Source organism: Clavelina lepadiformis, chromosome 9 (assembly GCF_947623445.1).
Source record: "Clavelina lepadiformis chromosome 9, kaClaLepa1.1, whole genome shotgun sequence".
Taxonomy (NCBI): Eukaryota; Metazoa; Chordata; class Ascidiacea; order Aplousobranchia; family Clavelinidae; genus Clavelina; species Clavelina lepadiformis.
In genome coordinates, this window is record NC_135248.1 from 3,539,066 (window position 1) to 3,563,952 (window position 24,887).

The 24,887-nt window shown below is 35.7% G+C and overlaps 2 protein-coding genes and 1 long non-coding RNA gene across 3 annotated transcripts; 1 reads left to right on the top strand and 2 right to left on the bottom strand.

Moving 5' to 3' along the window:
* Nucleotides 1-10,034: 10,034 nt before the first annotated feature.
* LOC143470351 (lysosomal dipeptide transporter MFSD1-like) lies at nucleotides 10,035-15,304 on the bottom strand. The gene is made up of 12 exons (XM_076968418.1): nucleotides 15,081-15,304; nucleotides 14,846-14,973; nucleotides 14,314-14,474; nucleotides 13,738-13,834; nucleotides 13,027-13,237; nucleotides 12,840-12,896; nucleotides 12,521-12,677; nucleotides 12,277-12,374; nucleotides 11,993-12,105; nucleotides 11,522-11,630; nucleotides 11,302-11,409; nucleotides 10,035-10,901 (listed from the first exon to the last, which is right to left on the bottom strand). The coding sequence occupies exons 1-12, from the start codon at nucleotides 15,095-15,097 to the stop codon at nucleotides 10,829-10,831; spliced, it is 1,329 nt and encodes a 442-aa protein (XP_076824533.1). The 5' UTR covers nucleotides 15,098-15,304; the 3' UTR covers nucleotides 10,035-10,828.
* Nucleotides 15,305-15,590: 286 nt separating this feature from the next.
* LOC143470346 (ATP-dependent DNA helicase PIF1-like) lies at nucleotides 15,591-19,449 on the bottom strand. Its single transcript, XM_076968410.1, has one exon. The coding sequence runs from the start codon at nucleotides 17,642-17,644 to the stop codon at nucleotides 15,776-15,778; it is 1,869 nt and encodes a 622-aa protein (XP_076824525.1). The 5' UTR covers nucleotides 17,645-19,449; the 3' UTR covers nucleotides 15,591-15,775.
* Nucleotides 19,450-22,411: 2,962 nt separating this feature from the next.
* On the top strand, nucleotides 22,412-23,205 carry LOC143470365 (uncharacterized). Its single transcript, XR_013119355.1, has 3 exons — nucleotides 22,412-22,538; nucleotides 22,782-22,897; nucleotides 23,067-23,205. It is a non-coding gene; the product is annotated as an uncharacterized LOC143470365 (long non-coding RNA).
* The last annotated feature ends 1,682 nt before the right edge of the window (nucleotides 23,206-24,887 follow it).

Here is a 24,887-nt window from a genome sequence, read left to right on the forward strand (position 1 = left end):
ATCAGTAAACATTCCTGCAAAAAAATTATTACGCATCGCAACTCGCATGCTAAAATTAAATTTTCTCCAACCAAAAATTTTGTGAAAGTAAACCTAGCTACTAAAAATTTTAGACCTCAAGACTCAGGAGTACAATCAGATTTGACTGTTATTATACCGCACATTGTTTAGTACAGTATTGTTGCCATGGGCAAACTACGCAAATTAACGAACACGCAACGAAAATTAGAAAGACAAGTGATTCAATGTTCTTTGTTTCCGTGGTCGGATGTATGCGGCCGTGCCGACCATTAGTGTTTTTTAACATGTCAATTTAAAAACTGTGCACGTGTCAAAGCCTTTGGGGTTTTGCAGATTTTTCCCGCCTGATCGTTCGTTTGCGGAGCTTTTTTTCTTTTTCGCTCCCCCACAAGCTATGACAGAAAATAAACGACATTATATACACATGTTGTTCTGTTTATGATATTTAAATAAACTCCCACACAGACTGAAATAAATGACATCAGCACAAGTTAAGTTCACAAATTGTAAGACCCATTAAGGAATGAGCCAAAAGCCAAAACAACTTGCAAAAACCGCCACCATGTGCATACACTGTTCAGCTTGTCAATTTAAATCGTATTCATACCTAGGGTTAACAAAACATATTAGCCAGCAACCCAGCCAACAGCACTACACCGTACCGTCTTACATCCACAAAAACTCCTTAACAGGCTTTTCGTCTTCCAGCTGTTGTTCTCTGCAGGCATGATCTGCTTTGTCATGATCGTTCTCCTTAACTCACATTTGAAGTACCGGTACGCTTTTCATTGGTCAGCACCAGATGTGTTTGAGGTAACAGCTGGAAAGTCGTTAACAGCAGAAAAGCCATGATAATTTTTAGATCCGTTTGACTAATCCGAATTAAATACTACGATATTGCTGTACCAATAACTTATTTCTTTGTACCCTGGGTTTATGAATACGCACATAATTTATAACAAGAAACTATGAAAAACAGCTTCGAACGTACGACTATTTCCCGATGAACTAATGACGGCAATTTTTATTTATAATAGGCCTACATATTTTTCTACCAATTAGCCTACTTTTGCATCTTTCTCGGAAGTGATATTATTTTGTTATTTTTGTTGCCGAACATGAGCAAAGTTTACCTGTAAAACAGAAACGAATAATGTAGCTCGAAGGGACGATTCGTTGTTATCTTGTTATACATCCTCACTTTCTTAATACATCTGACAATTTGAGCGTGTTAGGTTTATATAACAAAACACATAAAACAGCAGAATACGGATGCACTCTAGTCTAGGAGTAAAATTAACAAAAAAGTTGGTATAGACGAGCAGTGGTCAAAATAGCAAACGTTAAACCGTGCAAAACTGAGTCCAACTGCAGTACTGGTTCAATGCTAATGTGACTCAAGTCTATTAAATAAACAAATGAAAAATCCAAATGGTCGCATATTAGATTGGTTAAAAACAATGTTCCAAATGTGACTTGTGCTTAGAACACAGCAGTATCGCACAGGGTGTGCTCATTCCTAAATCTTCGTGGTTGCGTGGTTGTCCAGTCTGCCAGTGCTCATTGTATCTGGTTGACCCCCCGCAGGCGTGTACGTGAGAATCAGGTCCTCGATGGCGAGTAACATCTGCTGGATGTCACATATTGTATTGTATTGTATTGTATTGTTCATTTTTCGCCATTAACTGCGTGGAGCGAAAGTTACGATGCTGACCGCTGTAGTTACAGCACAATAAAACACATGTTCAAAAATAATTAACGAGCAGGACAAAGTGACAAAGCCCAAGGGCTTAAAACATGCAAAATAGCAATAATAGAATTGTGCTATAAGATGGTAGGTTAGCATGGCCACCAAACTCACAAAATAATTCCTAAGTTTAACGAATTTAAGGACAAAATAACACAAACAACAAAACAACTACACTGTTGGAAGATGTACAGGACATGTTGCCCAGCATTAAAACCATGCATATTAATAGCCGAAATAAATATATAAAGTGACATGGTAAGATTAAAATGACAATGAATATCTGGTGATGGTAACAATGGTTATCGTCTCGAAGTGATACCACAGCTTATCAGATTTTTATAGGCAAGTGGAAAAGCTATAGGGAGTTGTGTATTAGAAAAAAAGTGGCTGAATATGTAAAGTACCCATAGCTTATGCAGTCCCAATTTGTTTGGCAGCCCATTATCTCAGACCAGCTTACGGCAAGTTTTTTGCCTTTTGTAACTTGACCAAAAGCGCCAGCCAATCTTAAGGAGCTGAATAGCAAAATGTTAACTCTGCTTGGTTGCATTTAATATCTTCAAACTTAACAGGTAGCCCACCAAGTAATGCAGCAGGTGGTTAGCTAAATATAAATTCAACAAGCTACTATCTATAAGTAGCTTCTTCAACCTTACCAAGTTACAAAGATGCCATAAGCTATGAAATTGCTTTATACTTAAAGGTGTCCAAGTTTAGGAAACTTGATGTCAAATCTTTGCCAACTAGCGCGGTCGTACAGAGGACAACAGGATAGGTTTTTGAACTCAATCTGTACAAAAACTGAAAGGCGTGGATATCATTTTTTCGGTGTTTTGCACATAGGAAAGCACAGTATGCAACGCAAAATGAAATGGCACCATTCAAATACTAATCAACAATAAATTGTAAAAAAGCGTCCCGTAATATGCTACTTCCTCCTACCATTTATCTTGTGTCGAAAGGGAAAATATTCTAAAGTCTTGTTTAAAGGTTTTAGCATATTTCACAGAAGGTTAGCATGGTGCTATGCTCATATTCTACATAATGTAAATCTAAAATAACACAACTTTTTATAGTTTTGTTTCGTATTTGTAATTTTATTGTATCGTAACCGTAATTGTAATGTAACGTAAACGTAGTTATTTTATTGTTCTCGTACTCATAACAGTAATGATTTTGTGTGTTTAATTTCTGTTTTAATCTCAACCTTTTTATATAAAACCTTATGAAAGATTAGAAAATCATAAAAACCCAACAAAAAAATAAATAAATTTATTCCTTACTATTATTCCTTTCGTAAATATTCTTTTCATCCTGTAATTAGATCTACACTTATATCCACATTTAACGGGCTGCTATAAACCCATGTTGCCCACTGACAACGACATCACAACAAGGTGTTATAATATTAAAAAAAACATCAAACGGTAAAACAACGACATAAAACATATTTTTATCAACATCACACCGGTATCAAGACTGACTTCCAATGACCATCAAAGTAGGCGTGACAGTGTCACGTGAGACCTGTTGTTCGCGACATTTACTTACATGGGCGCACCAATGCGTGTAACCTTTCAAGAAAGACAAGGTTTCCAGTGACATTTCTTCACAGAAACGAATCTATAATGGAAATATTTCACATTATAGGTGGTATTGGAAGCAAATGTTGCACCATACAAGTGTGCTTTGGTGAAATAAGGCAAACTTATCGAACATACACTGCGTCTGGTATCGCTTACAATCATGTAACAGAAGAAACAACATTAAGAGCGCATCAAGTTGCTGACGAAACGGCTCATATTGTAACATTGTAGTTCTAGGAATCTAAGCCGTAACAATAAAAGCTTCTTCTGTTGGCAAATTGGTTGACGAAAAAAGGAAAAAAGCTTGAATTAATTGCTCACTTGGTAACGATTTGTGTTTGCAGGTGAAAGATTGTCCTGTATGTTTGAAAGCAACCTTCTTTTATTGCTAGTGTTTATTTAAAAATCTCCAGGTACCATATATATACGACTGTGCAATTGCTGTGATTAAGAATCTGCAATTGGGTGAAACCACAAACCGGCCGGAATGTTAGGACAGCCTCGAGCTCATGTAATGGTATAATCAAGGCTGGTGTTGTCGTTACTATATGTAGGAGAGTGCCAAGAAGGCACAGCAAGGAAGGGGGCAAAAATGACCAAAAAAGCAATTAGAACTGTGATTAGAATTTGCGGTCCTTCATTTGAGAAGATAGTGTCTCACCATTGCGTACTTCAGTCATATGATGATACCAAGCCAGAGTCATACCAGTCATAATAGAGTCGTCATGACTCAAGTCAATGATTTGACTTAAGTCCGACTCAAGTCACCTTTTACAAAGACTTTATGTGATTTGTAAGTTGTAGAAAATACGTATAACAATTAAAACAATAAAAACAATAATAACAATTTAAACAATAATAATTTAAAAAATCGAACATTTTTAAGCCTAAACCCTTTTCATCAAGCGTTTACAAGCAAACAAGCATCTTGATGCCTTGTTACCGTAGAAATGTAACAATCTCATTGTGACAAAAAAATAGCAGTTTAAAAACGGAGCGTTGGGTATTTGCAGTATTTGCTTTTCATACTAGTTATACCGGTACTCGTTTTTAACTTTTATTAATGAGGGCGTTCCATGACATTTCCAAAAGTACACCACGGGCTCCATGACATCAAGAAAGCTGAAGATTTAAACATTAATCAGAGGAAAAGAAGATGTCATAGTAATAATAACATTGTGGTGCATTTTCTCTTAGGTACTGCGTAATACGTCTTCATAAATACATAAAGCAATACTATTTTTGTAAGTGGAACAAACTAATAAGACAATAAAAGGTATAATAGTTTAAAATACAAGTTAATCTGACACAATGGTTCAAATAAAATGGCTGCTTATTTCTACAATATCACAGCTACAACTGCGATGTACTGGGTTAACATTCATAACTTTTAAAGGAGTGCCAAAAAACAAGGCGCATAAAATAAACCGGTTCAGCATAATGGATGAAAAAAATCAGGATATGATTACCAACCAAGTTAGTCAAGCAACTATAACGGTGTAAAATCACTTAAGGAACAACTGAAGCTGTAAGCCTTTATATGTGTTAGCTTAAAATACTGCACTACTATACAGATTTATTACAAAATAAGCATATTATCTTATTCAATTAAGTAATGACAACATACATTACAATGTACAGTTTTCCACATACCGTTATTTGATATTAGCGCTTTTTATTGGGTTCAATCCAACGTTCGTTTTGTGTATACGGAAGGTAAACTCTCACAATTTTTCTCGTTATTGATTTTAGTCTCAGCTTCCTCAACTGCAATGATATTGGATTTGTCCCAAAATCAAAACTTAGGTTGCGATTATCTTGTTTAGTGTGTCGGTTCAGCATTCGTTTGTATGCGCCATATCTGATAAGAAACATAGAAAGTAGGTGCTTGTAATTTGTGGAAGATTCATAATTTTGTTCAAGTTCTGTTTCTTGTATCTAAACTGCTTATTTTTGTTATCACCAATAAAGCTGTCATAATACAGGTGTTGATTTTTGTCTATTGCTAACTGGTCAACTACAAAGACACTTATTACCGAAGAAGCCATGTTGATAAAAAAACCTTTATTCTGCTAAATCGAGTCCAGGACCATTGCGCTTCATAACAAACGAGCAAGTGTGTGAGTTTAGTTGGTTGTGTTGAAGTTAAGACTTTGGTAAAATGATGGCAGGACCACTGCAAAAGGCTGACTTATCGTGGGGGCGAAAGATGAACAAAATGACCGATAGGTTGAAAGAATTTTTAGATAAAAATGGTAAAGAAAAAGATGCAGAAAAATCTGCGTCCATCTTCCATCAGATGGGATTGCTTTATATGGAAAAAAGTGAGCAAGATGACTTCATAACAAAAAAGTTGACTCTAATCAGAAGCGCTGCGCTTTTGAATGCTGCAGTGACCAGACAACCTGGCAACGAGCAATTCCAGAAATCTCTGAAAGATTTCTGCTCGAACTTGCTGCAAACAGCTGGCGCTAAAATACTTAAAGCTGACCTTTTAGAAATCGCCAAAATAATAAAAAAAATGGCGGAAGAAATGAGAAGAGAAACTGAAGAAAGTTTGGTTACTTTGAGAAACATTTCTTATGATTTATCTAAACAAGAACAAAATAATTTGGAAAATGAAATAATTGCAAATATCAAAACAATCCAAACTCAGATTACTCTGAAATACAAAAATATGATGAAGTTCGTATCAAAAGAATGTGAGAAAATAATGGGGAATACCCCATGCAAGTACTCCATTACCGGTATGGGTTCCCTTGCCAGATGTGAAATCACACCTTACTCGGATTTTGAGCATATCATACTGTTGGAGGAAGGAGTACAGAAAAAAGAAAATTATCCTGAAGTATTAGAGTATTTTCGTTGGTTCTCTGTCATTTTCCAAACGATCATTATCAACTTGCAGGAAACAATTTTACCTAGCGTGGCCATTCCCAACCTCGAACAGGTTACAAAGCGGGGTGAGAAAGGGTTCTTCGACGCCTTTACAAAACGTGGAATCAGTTTCGACTTCATAAGACCGTATGCTTGCCATTTTCCACTTGGTAGGATGGAAAAGACTGAGAAGAAACAATTCACAAACGAGTTTATCAAACCAGTGAGTGAAATGCTCAAGTATTTGGATAAAGATGAGGACTTGAAGAATGGCTACAATATACCGAATGTGTTAATAACTACTTGCCAGGTCTATGGAGATAATCAGATATACCAACAAATTTTTGAGGGAATAAAAGATGTTTTGCGAAGTGATAAACTTCCAAAATACGACAGATTGATGCAGCAACTCAACGAAGATTTGCAAAATTTCGACGCTTTCGACAGTTTGAATGCAGTCAGTGCAGACAGCAAGTGCAACATAAAACGACTTGTTTACCGTACCACAACCTTATTTATTTCAGCATTAGGTCAGCTGAACTCTATTGATGATGGCTCGTCCTTTGCGATCATCGACCAACTAAATAACAACAACGAAATCGATGATGGAACTGCTCATCTCTTATCATACGCTGTTGCAGTGAGCTGTCAAGTTCGTCTCAAGGTCTACATGGAAAAAGAAAGCCAAGATGATTATGTTGGCGAAAACCAAATCTATGGTTGGTCGGATAACAAGGTGTATGACAACTTAATGAGTACAGTTGGCGAAAAAACTATGGTAGATTATTTTGCAATTGCGTACAAATTGCAGAATGTGCTAAGACGGAATGATGGTTTGAGCAACATGAAATTCAACATTACATTGAAACCATTTGATAAGTTCAAAATGCTTCATATGCTTAATCTCCACGCTCGCATCATCAGTGAATGGGAAAGTTATTCAAGAGAGCAACCACTAAACTCATCGTCCGGAGATGAACTGTTTATTCGATGGTGGGTGGCGAGCGCGTATAGCAATACGCATCAATACAACGAATCACTACTTATGTTGGAGTGGTTAGAAGAACGCGGTATAAAAGACCCGGATTTGAAACAAGAAGTGATGCGTGGCAAAGCATGGTGCTTGTTTTACTTAAACCGCTTCCAGGAAGTGCTTCAGTTCATTGGCCAAGTCAAGGCTGAAGTTTTCAACTTGAATTTATCCGACACTCGTAAACATTTACTTTACGTCCATCTTGCTTACATCAGTGGTTGGTGTCAATATAAATCGAAGGAGTATCAACTCGCAATCGATCAATACATGGATGTGGCTGAATATGCAGCTCGTATCGATCAACGTGGTTTGCCGCTGAAGGAAATCCACAGAGCACTCTGGTTTTATAACATCGGAGATTGTTTGTTTGAGCTCGGTCATTATGACGCAGCAATGAATGAAGCAGAGAAAAGTCAAAAACATTACGAACAACACAATGGTACTGTTCGTGACAAATGTAAATGCTATTCGCTGTTAGGTCGGTGTCATCTTAAGAAAGAAGAATACACAAAAGCTTCAATTTTTTTTCGATCTGAACTTGATTTAAGGCTACAGTTCGTTCCAAACGAAAAAAAACATTCTGACAAATACATCAATTTTGCGAAAAAAAATATTCAGATTTGCCAAGAAAATGTGCAATAAAATTTGCAGCTTTTACAGGATTAGTAGCTGATATGCAGATGCAGGGGAAATTTGTTGTTATAGATTTGAACTTGTGAACGCATTATTTTATTAATCAAATATTATCACAATTTCTTTAAAGGCAATGGAACTGGTCAATGACTAACATCCTCTGTTTAGACATTTTGCAGTTAAACTAAAAATCGCTCATCAGCGTCAATGCATCTCTTGTACATGTCATAATTAGCTTTTCCTTCAAACTGTATTATATTGTTCTGCTGTAAATATGTTTGGCACTTTCACGCATTTCATGCATTTACTGGTTGGTATTGCGGATTAGAGTATGACGTCATCATGACAATTATTTCAAATCACTCTGATAATATAATTTACATGGCAAATTTTATCTTTTGGAACCAATTCAATATTTTTTGTTCCAGAATTGAGTTTCCTTCAGTTTGATCTGCGTTGACGCGATCACTTGTTTTTGTTTTGATATTGATTCTAATTACAGAGACACAAGTAACTTTATAATTGTAGCTGTTGATATATCGTACTGGTGGTCTACCACGCCTTTGTTTAGAACCGATCATAATTCGCCCTATAAATTCTTTGCAACGACTCATCGATTAAGCAGATTGGGCTCGCTGATTTAGAAAGCGACTAACTATCTTTGTACTCAAACACCATATGCTTAAGATTACATGGGAAGCGTGGAAATAAAGATGGGCTATGTAGTCGAGCATGCAAGCGTCGCAAGGGTAAAATGGTAGTTTGATGAAAGTGGCTTAGTGAGAGGTTGGCAATGTTCTTACAACATTAAGATTAGGCACTTTTATAAACATTTTGATTAAGTTTTTTTTAGGAAGATAATGTCATTGCCTACACTTTAAGTGTTTGTGAACCTCCGTTTTATAACTATCAATCCAAATCTCACTTGAAAAACTTTCGATCTGAATTCTAACAAATTCAGTAAAAGAGAAACAAACAAACAAACCGGCTGTTGTGCCATCATACTAAGAATATGTAGCTACATTTAGCGGCAAACAATTTCCATGCTCAAGTCAAGCTTTCCATTGGCTTTTGGTTGTTGCAACAAGTTCGTTTTAAATTGATATATTGAGTACAGATTATACCAAAGCTGTTACCATCGTTTTATAGAATAATGCAACGCATCATCACTCAGTAAATGCAAAATTTTACAATACATTCCAGTGATAAAGCTAACACCAACGTTGGTAACAAGATGGTAGTCATACACGTAGAGCCTAATTGCCATACGAATCTAAAAGATTTTGAAATAATTTAATGTGAAAACTAGCGTGATTATTTTTGGCCATTTGGACGCCAAACAAGCGGGTTTTCATACGATCCCAGAAAATAATGTCGCAATAACTACCGTATATCATAAAAAATATTTAAGTACAAGTTTGTATAGCCACTGTACTTTTTTATGTCAAAATTATTATTTACCTGCATTGTTAAAGGACAAAGTTTCTATTTTATCACTTGACCGATAACCAATGAACATGACCAATGACCGATTCCATAAGCGTGAGGGCACCACCGAAATGACAATGATAAATATCTCATATGTGTGACGTATAGAAGTACAACAAACTGCAAATCGAAAGTGAAACAAACATTAAATAAAATTATATGACCTCAGTAGCGATATCAGATGTCTCATTCTGATGCTGTGGCTACCACTCTCGTCTCGACCTATCTGCCAGCTTAGTGCAAGATTAGCCAGTCACGGATCCTGCTGGCGTACTTCGCAAATATTTTGAACCAAGCGGTCAACGGCTATCACATGGAGGGATGAAATGCGCCATGGCGGTCAACGGTGATTTGTGGCGGAAGAACAACTACGGAGGTTCAGAGACCGTAATCCCTGGTGCGGAAAATAGCTGACAACCTAGCACACTATTTAGTCAAGATAGTTTTCTACGCGATAAATACAGATCATTATCTATTCTATTATTGCTGCTACATGAACTGAACGCTTCTTTCAATCACATAATTTCGTCTATTCGCGTTAAAAATCAACGAAATAAAATGAGCAATAAAACCGCTCAAAACAGCGACATATCATTAAACAGCTTCGTGGTTCTACGCCGCCAAAAGAAATTGCACAGGCACTTAATTGAGAAGCAGAAGGGTTTAATGTCATTCCTTATAGTAGTAGTACAAGTATGTGAACACACAGGCTTTGCTATACTGTAATGCTATGACATAAAGAAAGACACGTAAAGAAGTGTGTTTGTGAATATATAGAATTTGTTCTGCATATGCAAGCAATTAAACAAACCATTGATAAAAAATATTCACAGCGTAATTAATACTTAATCTTTTAAACAGACTCATGTATGCCATAATCCCAATAACTGCAATTATGTGCTTAATAATACTTGATAAAGCAGCTTGGAAAATGCACACCTGAGAAAGATGGAGAGTAAGAAATATGAAAGCGCAATTCAGACCTGTCGTTCATTACAGACAAATGTTCAGATGTAGATAAACACGCAACATACTTCGAAATCTACTTGTAAGTCACACAGGCCAGTCGTATAAACACCCATGCAAAATATTTACAACCGTTGTAAGGCAAGAAATGAAGCATTGTGATAAAGAACAATGAAAAATCATGGATAAAAGCTATAAAAGTTAAAATCTGAGACAAAGGTTCACAGCATAAACATATTGAAGTTGTGAATATTGTGTACTTTTGTACTGCAAAACTATTTGTAACATAAACCGTTTGGGTGATAAATCTAACATTGATTGCTGTGAGGATATCCTGGAAGGACTGGACAGTACCAACTCAACAATAAAAATGAATGAGTCAATGTGGTAAAACACGTCCAGATTACGTACGAGTGTGAATGCATTGTATAGTTACTGATATATATGAATCGATAAAATTAACTGTATAAAGATCTACACAGTGTGACATCGCGTTCTCGTAAGACTGGTGTGGGCAAGAAGATGTTCGGGAATCTGGGCTCCAATCCTATTTACAGTGATAGTTTGCAGCATTAGATTACACCAGGCATGTGCAACCTTTTTCACTGGAGGGCCAAATACAAAATTTTGAATGACAACGCGGGCCACATGATTTTTTCAGAAAAAATTAGTATCATAAAACGACTTTCCTATGCAGTTTATATAGTTAAGAAATAGATTTAATGTAGTCCACGACACGAAAATGCGAAAATTTCCATTGCTTTGATGTAAACTGCATCAAATAGTGATGGCTAGTATGAACTTCTAACATTTTTCTGAGCACCACGCAGGCCGCTTGGAACAACCTGGCGGGCCGCAGTGCGGCCCGCGGGCCACTGGTTGCACATGTCTGGATTACACCAACGGCTCATCCCAGTAGAAACTATTTAACTGTATTGATTGCTTACCGTGAATAGTATCGATTACGAATGCCAAAAGCAGTTCTTGGTCTCCTGAGCTCCGGATCAGGAAGGCAAAGCTCCTCCTTTGCCACCTCTTCCTCTTGGGATGCTTCCCTGTGATTGAAAAGATGTAATTTTCAATAATGACGAGCTTTAACATGAAAAACGCATGTTTTAGGAGCAATATTTCAACTGGAAACTGCATGTTTTATAAAAACGGACTTACACCACAGATTCACAATCAGATTTCTCTTTCCGCTTCCTGGCAGATAAATTCAGGTCACAGCTTTTCACAACATCAACAAAATAGAGCAAGAGCGTGGCTATGAGGGCAGCTAAACACCAATCATGTGATTAATTAGTGAAGAAAACATTGCTCAGCTGTATGTAGCATAAGTGGAAGACCTTATTTGGTTCAGCAGTATTGTCTCATTCAGCAGAAATTCTCCACTAAATCGAATGACTCATTTAGTTCAAATGCCAGCATACAGCAAACTTAGTAAAACTATCTCAAGTAAATAACGTATTTGTACATAAACATTGGAACAGCTTTAACAGGTTAACACACACAAATAGAACGCATATAAACATTCTTATGTAATTGTTATGCATTTGTAAACTGAATACTATCTACAGCATGAACTCAAAAAGTATTACAACAATAAAAAAGGCCAAATATTTACAAAAAATAACATACCACTGACACAGATACAAAAGAATATTTCAAGCATAAAATATCCACTTGAATCCAATATTAATCCAGAAACCTGGGATATAACTGCAAGCCCAAGATTCTGAATCGACTGCATGCTGAAAAGACATGGAAATTTTAAACATCACAGCAATCAATCAGCATCATTTTCAAGACACTGGTTTTGTAATTTAGATGTTAAAAAGTCCAAATATTACATTTTAGCAGCTACCGCAACAAAAAATTGATACTACAAATGTAGGTTTAAGTTTACAAGAATTAATATTTACAATCCATAAGCAGTGGCAAGTTGATGTAATGGGACCACGTACGAAACCATGGGCCACAGCGCACAAGCAAGCAATGAATAAGATACACCCATTACACACTGCAAAAAAAATGTGAAGTGAAATTTTGTAAATGATACTTGCTAATTATCCAGCTATGAGAGCTAAAACAGCAGTTACAATATAAAGAAACAGGTTCAAAGGTGTTAATAGTTACTTTCTCCAAAACTTTCTAATAACCACTTACCATTGCAAACCATGGATTTAAAAAGGTAAAACCAAGAAGACCATGACTAAACAATGTTGTTAAAACAGCAATGAGAACCCAGGAAATGTTGTAACCAAGCCGATCGACCAAAAACCCAAGCACTGGTGAACATGGGGCAGATAGGATGTAAACAATGCTGGAAAAATTAATGCAATGTTTATTCCTGCTGGTACCATAGGCAAAAATACTCAAAGTTGATTATTTTGGTTCACACTGCAGTAAATTTTACTGCGCATTTGTATACAAGTGGTTATGAGGAAAAATATTTAAAAACTTAAGCCTGTTGTTTGCAATTTACCTGTTCACTGCACTTGATTGAGTTGGAGAAAAACCAAACTTTTCTTCAAACAGCACTCTTTTAAAAGTACAAAACAGAGTTATGAACAATCACACAGTATAAGAACCATACATGAATGAAAAAGCAAGAATAGTCATGACAGAACATTAGAAAAATTAGTGCAATGCAACACATTTGTTGATCTCACTTTCCCAGCCCAATAAAAGGAAACACTGCAACGTAGTAGCCAACACATATTAAAAATATTAGCCAGAGCTGCAGTGGGAAATCTTTGACATCTGTGAACTTGACCACTTCTTCTTGTCCGGTCTTTTCCCGACCGAGCATTCGTTCAGCACGCCTGTCAAGATAGGCCAGTAACAATGCACAACCCAGTGAGAATATGCAAGTTATTGCAGCTGTGAAGGTAAATGACAGCAGCCGTGAGGGTCAATATATTGCTGTGGAAGGATTTTTCACACTATACCACATGATTAGAATAGGTTGTTGCTGATGAATAACACAATGTTTGAGGTTTTCTTGACCTCGTGGTTTAATGGAAAATTGAAGAACAAAATGAACCAGAACAAAATATTTTGCATTGAACAATATTCTATTATGGCAATTTCTATAATCAAGTATGTTCTGAACAAAGTGCATTGGACAAGACAAAATCACAATATCGAGTGCTGAATTGAATCTGCATATTTTGTAACAGGACTATAGTGATAAATATTTCATGCTGTAAACAAATTGAATCTGGGAGAAAAACATTAATTCAATTTGAAGCACTATTTACTTAAAACTTGTTTTGTGTATTCTATTGGTTCAAAGCGGTTTACGTTTTATCTATGGAAAGCTTGTGTTACCTAATCACCTCAGATTACACATGAAAACAAACATTCTGCAGATAAAATACCTAGAAAGAGAGATATGCCAAGAGTGCGATCAGATGAGAACGTATTTTCCACCCAGTCATACACAGGTACCATCAGATTCATATTCACCGTACTTCCCTGAATGGGAGAAATGAAAAGGATATTAAGTTCTCAATCTAGTGTTCATTGTGTTGTGCTCTTGGTGCAACCTATTTTTTTGCAATATTACTAGGACCTAATTGTCCTTTGTTAGTATAACCTAATTCTTTAACCTACTGTACTTGTCTTTATTTGTGCAACCCACTACCATGAGAGTGTAACCTTGTATTTAAACACAATAAAACCGTTTGAATTGTGACATTATTAACAAAATGACATAGTGCATATGTTTTAGAATGTAGTATGTTTGCAACAATTTCCAAGAATTTAACAAATCGTGTACTAAACATATCATATATGAGCAAGTATATCATTGTTTATTTAATTTAGCACGTTTTGCTGACGATATTTTGGTTATCTAACATCAAGCAACGTTTGGAAATTTAGCAACTATTGAAATATATACACAGTTAAAAATAATAACAGTGTTAGGACATTAAGAAAATTTATATGCTTACAATTCTGGCCATGCTCAATTGTAGACCAAACACCAGGTTCAAATCTTTCTCTTTAAACCATAAAACAGCGTAAGTATTTTGAGCCACAGCCAGTGATTCGCCTCCAATTCCAAATATAAATCGCCCCACATCCATTAGCCATAGCTTTTCCACTGTAGCTCCTATACATAACAGTGACAACATAAGAGTGATACCGATAGTTTTGTATCCTTTAGATAAATAGCAATAAAATGAGATTCAATGAATGATTTTTTTAACTTTGTTAGTGTAAATCCTTTGCGCATGCTACCTAACAACTACTTGCACAATTGGATCACAATGATTCGACAATAACTAAATGCTTGTGATAGATTTTAGACTAAATTTGTAGCAGGAGTAAATGGCAGAATTTTAAAAAGTGCTGCTAAAGAAAAAGACATACAATTATATATACATCTATGCAACGCATAAATCTAAGGGTATATATGTCGATTTGCATGTAAATAGAAATTATACAGCAATGCAGCGTTGCAAAATATTGCAACATACTTACCAAGAGCATAAATAAGTTGGCCAATAAGAACAAAAACGCTGAAAATTATGCTACCCAGTCTTACTCCAAAGACTCTGTCTAACAAAAAGCCACCAAAAAAGCACAACACCACATTTGGCCATGAATACCTGAAACACATAACAAATTCACATCGCATTTTAAATTACATGTATATATATATATATATATATATATATTATTCAATTGTTCAGATATTTTGTTCAATTGTGCCTACCATGCATAAAGTTGCATAAATGCTACTTCATTGATATCCAAATCTTGACGTATCTGGTTATGTAATGCTGCTGGCGTGTCATAACAGAAGTAACTTCCTGAAGTTTTAGAAAAGAAATGGTAAAATGAGGAAAGTTTTGAACTTAAATGAAAACGTTGTACATTTTAACAAAAAACACTTTTATACTCCTTACTTGCTTAATTAGCTTGCTACCAAGATTTCTTTGCATGTTAGCAAACTTTATTGAAATCAAACTATTACTACAACAACTATATACACGGTAACTTGCCAAAGCTGAGAAAGCACATCAGTGTGAGCACAATCATTCGGTGGCTGAAACTAGTAGGATCTTTAATGCTACAAGTGAAACGTTTCGTTTCACGTACAACTATCACGGTCGCATTTCCCCCATTTGTGAGGAGCGGTTCTTTCTCATCTTTATCCATGTCACTTTTAAAAGCATTAAAATCTATAAAAAATCTAAGACCTTCTTCACTTTGACTTTTAAGCTGTAAAAATAGTGCCTAAATAAATCAATCGTTCCACTTGGTTACGTAATGGCAGTGAATAAAAAACACAACTGACACACAAACTTTCAAATGAGTTTAAAAATTGGCAAGGTACACAACAAGAATACTACTACAGGCCGTAGGATAAAAAAGGTACACAAACTATAGATGTTCCACAATTTCACTTCAAAATGACTGAATCGCTCGAATTTCACATTTCTGTTGCATGCGAAGATGACGATAAAAACGTAAAACATCAACACTTGATCGTACGCAAGATGCATTAAAGTCAAGCACACGTAAACCTTTCAAAGATTTTGCACGGGACAGGGCTACGTATGCCTGACCGTTTTCAAACACCCTTGAAAGAGACATTTCAACACAATCAAGGGACATTCCTTGACTTTTATGAATTGAGATTGCCCATGCAAGCTTCAGTGGAAGTTGTTTCCGAAAAGCAGTGATGTCACTGGAAATTTTTAAAGAATAACTCTCATATTTTATCGCTTTTTCTGGACCAGACAGGAAGCGAATAACTGGAATTCGTACCTCCGTGTTTGTAAAAGAAACAACAATTCCTCGAGCACCATTAACCAAACCATTAGTGACGTCTATATTTTTTGTTAACATTACTTGAGCACCAACTTTAAGCTCAATGGATTGCGTATCTGGCAAAAGTTTGTCTAATATTGAAGAGAAAGCAGTTGAACTGTCAATTGCTTGAAAAGTCTTTGAGTCACCAGAAAGCTGATGTAAATAATATTCATTGGTCTGCTTAACAGTTTTAATGTGGGTGCAAAGTTTTGTTGCTGTGATGCCATTATGTTCGGTTTTATTGGAAGCTGTAGCCTTTAGCAGTGCAATTGATTTAGGGTCACATTTTCCAATACGAATGTCTTGCAAGACTTGAATAAGTCTGTCATCTGTCTGGCGATAAATCTTGTGCAGCTCCCAGTTATACTCAATGCATTTCTGCCAGGATTTCGCCTGAAAGCAAAATTTCTTCTTAACAGTGCTTTTTGACACTGGAGGAAGCTGAAAAAAGTCCCCACATATTATCAGTTGAATTCCACCAAATGGATCAGTGCTACCACGAACTGCTCTTGCTATGGCTTCGATGCAATCAAAAAAATCGGCATCAATCATGGATATTTCATCAATGATCAAATGTTTGCATGTCTTCCATTGCCTTGCAACTACCTTGTGATTACGAACGCAGGTGATGGCTTGATTAAATGGCATAGATTCCTTGATGCCAACAAATGAGTGTAATGTCATGCCACCAATGTGACAAGCTGCAACTCCTGTACTGGCGATAACAGCTGTATGAGATGGCGGTAACATTCCGATAATATGACGCAGCAAAAAGGACTTCCCGGTGCCAGCACTACCAGTGAGAAAAACATTCTTGCCTCTTTTAATCATTTTGAGGACATGCTTCTGTTCAATGCTAAGGTTGTCTGTGGGCAGTACTAACATGCGCTTCTTGCTGGGTGGCACATTGGCTGTCTGCTTGCTACCAGAAGTCATGTTCGTTTGATCTGAAAAAGGTTGTTTTCTTTTCCCACCAGCTGCTTTCTCGTTTATCTTTATTTCATTTTCTTTCCGCATATTGTTAACAGTATTGATATCTTTTTCATTTATTGGACTGATTTCCTCAAATGCTTTTGGCAAACCAGCAAGAAGTTTTTTCCTTTGTGAGACTTTTCCATTGACCTTAAAATTTGCCAACTTAACGGAAAGAACTTGGAAGAAGCGTTTCAAATCTGCAGGAGGGCAATTTGACAGAAGCAACCTCACGTTATGATTGGCCAGAATCAGTGTGCTTTTACCTTCTTTCATAAATTTTGAGTGAATCTTGACATCCTGCAGGACGTATTTCAAAGGTTCTAGTTTTGCTGACTTTGTAAGAAGAATGACAATTTCACGAAATTCATTGCGCCATAGAGAAAGACTTGCTTTTAAATATTTTTGCCTTTTTACGATTTCTTGCCGTTCGTTTAAATTTTCAATATGAACATGACAGTTCAATGATAGTTCGCTGCAGTTATCCATGAAATTTTTAACAGCATGTAAACAGTTTTACCACAAAACTATGCTATAAACCATTACAAACACATGTTCATACAACAATAAAACAACCACCCAAGTTCCTGAAATAAATGAGTTATACTTAACCACTACAGGATACCCTACATTGGCAATGCAACAAACATACCCTGACGTCAAACTGGACCTTTTTCACTTTTTTAAACGAAAGGGGGAGGTGCAACAGTTTGTATATGAATACAAACAAGATGCAGCAATGTGAAAAAGACAGTTATGGGCCGATAGAAGAAACAGATTAACAAACTAACATAGCTTATAAGCTATTTTACCAACATGCGAAACATATTGTTAACATACTTTTTAAGCTCCACGCGCTAACTTGTGAGATGGTGACTAAGGTTAGCAAGTTAATGTAAAATTCGACGCTTGGGTTTGTTTATGTTAATATATTACTGCATTATGTACTACGACGGTAACCATGAAACTAACACAGTTATCATAAAGCATAGGTTAAACGCAAACCTTATTGATAAATTTTGCTTTTGTGAGTCCTATATTCAACTGCTATTTGCAACATATTACTTTGGCAACACTAGCTTTGAATGATTTACTAAACATTTCAAATGAGATATATTTTAGCTTATACAACTTGAGGAAAGTGGCATGAAAACCTGTTGCTTTAATGTTACAATAAGCTTGGCTGAAAAATGGTAAGTTTCATGGTCCGCTTTGGCGATATTACAAACTGTGACAGTAATAAGAATATAAAATAAAATTGCTGTCTCAATTCTAAAAGAAAAGCTTCAGTTTAATTAGAAAACTTTCAATATGTCAGTACGTTTTATGAAGTGACTATTTTACCGACATCCATTTTCCAAAGTTGTACAATCATAATAACTGTGACCGTCATATTTACGCTGATAAGTATATTAACTCTCATTTTTGACGAGGGAAAAAAGAAATGCAGTGGCATAATGGTTAGTGATTGGGACCTTTTGCTTTTAAATCTTCTTAACGATGGGCTATTTTTTTGTTCAAATTTATTTTTGATATATACCGGCTACTGAATTTGGTAACGGCTAGCGGCTGCTAGCCGATGATGCAACGGGTATTTTCAACAAACAACCAGTCTTCTTGCATGTTTTAAGCCTTACGACTTTGCTACGTTTTTTTCCGGTTGTTGATTAAGTATCTTCCTGTGCGCATTGTTTGTTACCGGTAGTCCTGTAGTCGGATACCTCCAATCCAGAAGGCCAGACTGCGGAATTTGAAATAGGTGCACTCAATATCGCTTTTCATGAGATTCAGTGCCGCACTTAAGGTGCATTATTTTTCACTTAATGACTTGGACAGAACTTCTGTCTGTGCACTCAATTTTCAATTTACTTAAAAATTGAATAAGTAAACTAGGCCTAGTGTACATTACTGTGTAATTGCGCACTTCTAGGCCTAGTACGTCTGAGCATTTTTTTGCGCTCCGCAATTGTCGTTTTCGGTTGTTTGGCGCACCCAAAATCTTGCTGAAAACGGCAAAACTCTGTATTCCGCCTGGAACGGACGTATCGCATCCAAGTATATATACCAATAAAAACAATAGGCCAATACTCGCAGGATCAAATTAAAAGTTGCATGCCTTAACTTAGCGATTGCAACTAAATGGTATTTTTTTTTTTTTTTTTTTTTTGGTGGCCAATACGGGCCAATAATGGTATTGCATTCCATTAGCAGCAATTCTTCACTACGCTACAATTAACGGCAGAACTTTAAACCACGTTCAAACTTACCAACTCGCGACCACTTGACCAACCAAACAAAGCCAAAAAATTAGAATAGAAGGCGGTTCTCCCATTTTTAAAGACCGATGGTCACGTGCACAAACAAATAACTCTTTAGCGCCACTATCCCACAATCTTTTTTGTTACATTTTACATCCTCACCTATAGATATCTTATTTACACATACCACTCGGTGCATAGTAAATACTGCAGCAAATAGCTTACCTCCCTTGGGCCATAAGATTTTTACGTCTTCATTCCATTTCGTTTATTGCATTTCCTTATGTGCTACTACGTTGTATACGTCAAAAAATCATTGCATACGGCGTTTCAAAGTGTACAACATAAATTGGAAGCTATTGCAGGTATAAATATGAGAATTAATATAAATATACCGGAAACTTAGACTAAAAATTTTTAAAAACTTTTGGCCTCTTCTCAACGCAGTTTCAAATACAACATTGTCTGCAACCACTGACTGATATAAAGATAAAACCTTAGTTCTTGTATTTCTCTGGAAGTCGATTAAGCGCAGCCTTAACAGAAGTTTTTCAAAATTTTGGAAAACTTCTAATTTTACCAAAACAGAAATCTAAATGTAAAAATATGCAGTTACTAGGAGTACCATATTTTTATCACTCAAAAGGAAGTTACGTAACGCCACCACACGCTCGCACAGTGCGGTATTTGGGATTGCGTTGTGGAGAGAAAGACAAATGTTTTTAAAAGCAATACCTAACATTTCCGCATTACTAAACTCGCCAAAATAGTTACTACATAGTATACATTACTAACTCGCCAGAGTTAAAAAATTTGAAGGTTTTACCATCAAAAATGAATTGTACCTTCATATTTACCCATACAATAGCGGCAATTTATGGTGTACAATTTGAAAACGCCGTACACGAAGATTTTAAAACGCTATTTACTCGCTTACTATTTGGTTTCCTAGATGATAGCTGATAAGGAATAGCAAACAAGAAAATGCAATAAATGAAAAGCAATGAAGACTTAACAACGCCTATAGTGAGAAAAACTTGACTTGTGAGAGGGCCATGGCCCTCCCTAAATACGCTTGTGCACTTGCTTTTCTAGTTTGATATAAGCTGTAACATATGTGAAAAAAGTAACATGCATCTACATTTGTTGGCCAAATGCGGCGTTATTGAGAAGGATTTAACAAATCACCTTATTTTTGAGGTTTTGAAATAAGTTTAGCAAAAAACAAAAACATTCTTTTGATCTCAGCGATTTAGCGGATCGTATATTATATCTTTTTGAAAACTTATATTTATTTACTTACTTTTTTTCTTATATTATATTTTACCAATCTTTACGAAAACAATACGGTGTCATTGCGTTAATACTTTACAGTAATAGCTTTTGGACAACTTTTGCAATTGTAAACTAACTTATATACTACCGAATTTTGTGGTGTGTATTACGAAACGGCTTTCATACTTTTAACACACCGGTATGATTCATGCTTTGTTATTAAGTTGCAGTAATTGAAATTTTGTTTGTTTGTGTGATGCTAATACTACAATTACAGTAAAATATTCTGTTTTTAAGGTTATTTTGTATTTTCACGAAGGCTTTTTCTCACCTAGACTAAGTTGATGTAGAAGCTGAAGATTAATAGCTTACGGTTAGACTCTATACCCGTTAGAGTATGCGTTAACGCTAAGCTCGTGCCTCTGTAAATTTCGTGCGTCCTCTCCTGAATGGAATGCTAGCTACGGGCCTGGAAACCAGCATGAATTGCGACCTTCGATATGGTGAACGTTGGCATCACATCAGCCCAAGTTTGCCGTTTACAGACGTTCATGGGCTTTACTTCCAGGATGAGTTGATTGTAACCAATATGGGGCTAAAATTTCTTTGTTGTTATGTCTAAGCCGCTGTAAGGGTTTAAAATGATTACGCTTAATTTTGATTACGATTATTAGTGCTTACACATTTAGTAACTTGGCCATGTTTGTGACAGTGGTTGTGAAATTGTTTTTCATCCGGTGTACCAATTAACGGCTTGGCGTATAAGTCTTTTCTTGCCTGGGTAATGGATGACCCAGTGGGGTGGTCTTATAATGAACACTTCGCCTCTTTGCTCAACAGCGAGATTAACGTTTATACCAATAATGTATCGATAGCAATGAGCCTATCGTATGTAAATATTGATGTCGAAATTACTCAAAAGTGAGTTCAAAAATTATAAAATAGCAATGGTAATTTACATAGCCCGTTATAATGGCAAAGTTTTATTTGTGATAAACAGTTCTACTTGTGGCTTATACAGTACATAGGCTTACCAATAAAATTTCAAAATTAAAAATTTGTTTGGGTAAAGAGATAATAAGCAACAAATGCATATCACACTTTGTTTTACTGCAGCATAATGTAATTACAGTTAACTAATGCCAAATGTCAAGTCGATTATGTTTTAACCAACATATACAGCTGAGGGTTCATATACAATTATAGCCTATAGATAGGTCCTTTTATGGCAAGGAATACAAGATTTCTGTTCAGCGAACAACGTGGTCCTGCTAACATATCTGCTTGTGCGGCCACACCTGCGTTAATCATTTATAGACAAAAAATTCAAACGTCTCCATACATCGCCTACTTGAGAAATCGCAAAGGTTTTAAGGATAGCCCGTTGAATAGCATTTCTTTTGTATAAATAAAGGGAGACTTCGATAAAAAATACGCATACAAATTTTGTTGCTTTATTATGAGTTCATTTATTATCAAAAACAAATAATAAAGGACTTAAGGAATTTTAGTCCAGTCATATTTGCTGTGCTTTAAAGATTTAGAAAGAATACGTTTAAAAAGTTTCTTCTTATCCACGATATTTGGATTAACTTGTTTAAGTAATCACTAAACTGACTACGTGACTTTAGCCAGATTGCAGCAAACTTTATAAGTTATATGATGGTTGTCATGTGAGAAGGGGCGATTTTATGCTTTCCATATCTGGCAATGCTAAAATAAAGTGGAGCAATACAATTTTTAATTCATGTTCAAACTTATATTTCTGCAGATTGAACTTCTAGAAAAGTGTTCATAACCTAATCTAAGCTGTTTAAGAAAAATTACAATGGAGCCATGCAATTGTGCAAGTGAGTGATTTACTCTAATTCAGGAAAAACTGAAGGAATTTCATTTTGGCACATGCTTCAAAGGAAAGAATGTTAATTTTAGCCTACTCTGTCTACTTGGTAGACCTAGGGCCCTAGGCCTACCTATATATATGAGCAATGTTATAGTTCTTATTTCAGCTTAAGTCTATTGGCAGAGATAACGTATTATCTGGATTATAGCTTATGTTTCAAATTTATTAACAGTAATTACTAATTTGCTAGAAACTGGAGGAGACTGCAGATGTGATCAATGCAGCGATTGCACCAACTGTGCGTGCAATCCAAAAATATCCAAGTGTAAACGCTGCCCTAAGTCGAAAATGTGAATGCTCCTAATTGTAAGTTTTAAGTCTAAGCTAGACATGCTGCTGTAAATAACCTATAAAGCCGCATAAGTAACCTTATCCACTGGGAATCATTGGTTTCACCAAGAATATTATGCGCGCTAGAAAGTATGATTATAATAGCAAAGTAAGTATTTTTTGAAGAGCTATTTGTATTTTTCAGACTTCGCACATGACCAGCTCAATCTTTCACTTACGTATCCTACATCTCATCCAATTTTTTATGTTTTAATTACAGCTAGTTTATTTTCGGCATTGTGTGTTTGCATCTCTACAGCTGCATTAAAATGAATAACATAAACAAGTTTTATATATTGATTTTCTTTTATACAGTACTTGATAAAATTTCATAGGAATGATTAAGTACTTTTCTACGGCAACAACGACACTCACTCAGGAGCAACGGATCTTTAAAAGCTGGGTCCTAAATTCTTGTGTTTGTCCACTCCAACCAAAATCCGCAAAGCGCAAAAATTGTGGTATTTACGCTCCAAAAACTCTTTGCAATGAAATATTTTTTCACATTTATACGTACAACAGCTGCCAAATTAAGTTGCACACTTTTGAAACACCGTGTACATTGTATAACTTGAAATGTAAGGCCGCATTCATCACAACTACTGTATTTTCAAACGCCGTATTATATGCGGATTATTTTAAGTTTTTCCTAAGTCATAGCTGATAAAGTAGTCGCCAACAAGGAAATCGATAAACGAAAAGTTATGAAGACGTAAAACGATGGGTTCGTGAAAGAGATCATGGCCCAGTGTTCCCTCCCAAATACACTAGTGCACGTAGCAAGGTAAGTTTAGATTACGACTTGTATTTAGCGAGTCAAATGCAGTAGGCTATAGCCTGGTCAAGTCCAACGAATCTGTACCGTAGCAAATGGCATAAAAGAATCGGTTGAATTATCACGTAATAAGGAATGCAAAAAAGTAAACAACGAAAATTTAAGTTAAAATAGGCCTACCCCTTGACCAATTAACAGCCCGACTTATGAAGGACATGTTTCTCTTACGAGTTAAAAACTCAAAAAGTTTATAACACAATTCTTTGGAAAAACGTTGCTTTATATTAACTCTAACAGCACTATGAAAATTTAATAAAGAAGGGCCAAACCGAAAAACTTTATAAGCACAACAGGAATATAAGTTTATACTTATAAGTTAACTTTTTAAGTTTTTTAAACAAAGAAGTTACAAAATCATGTTATTTTCGATAGAAAGGGACTTTTCCAAATAGGAAAATACAGATTGCTAAAACATTTCAACACAGAATACACCAAAGTGAAATCAATCAAAATAGAAACAACCGTAATGCAAAGAGATTCAAACACACGTTCAAATCTCTTTGCATCATGGAATTAGCGAAATTGAAAATAATAATTCAGAACACATGAACAAAATCAGAAAAAAAGAAGTAGAATTTGCAAAAATCGAAAATAACCAGTAGCTTACAGAATTTATCAAAACTTCAGTATTGTTACATCTCGGTTAAAATCAACACGAAAGCAAGTTTATTGCTTCACTGAGGTATGGCGCATCATAATGATGACAACTGGAAATTGTCAGGTGTGCTACGGTAAAAATAATGTCTGGTACATTACAATTTTTAAAAAACTTTGTCTGAAATCATCCAATTTAGCAAAATCTTGTTTACAATTCTCCTTTTTTGTTTTGGTATATGTTATCCAATTAGTTAATTTCCCTTTTCCCTAGTTCTATGTGTTATTGTCCTATTGAAAATATTACGAATTCTTTGGGCTTTTTCTGGCAGTTTACGCCAAAAATTTATCCGTCTATTGATAACAAACTTTTTTTTTAAAAATTCCTTCCGTCAGTTCATGATTTACCTTTTGTAATGGCAAAACTTGCGTCAATGAATTATGACGTCACCTAACTTCGTCACGCATCAAAAAGTTTCAACCTGGAAAAACTCGTATCGGCGCATTATTTAAAAGAGGCGATGTGAGTATGTGACG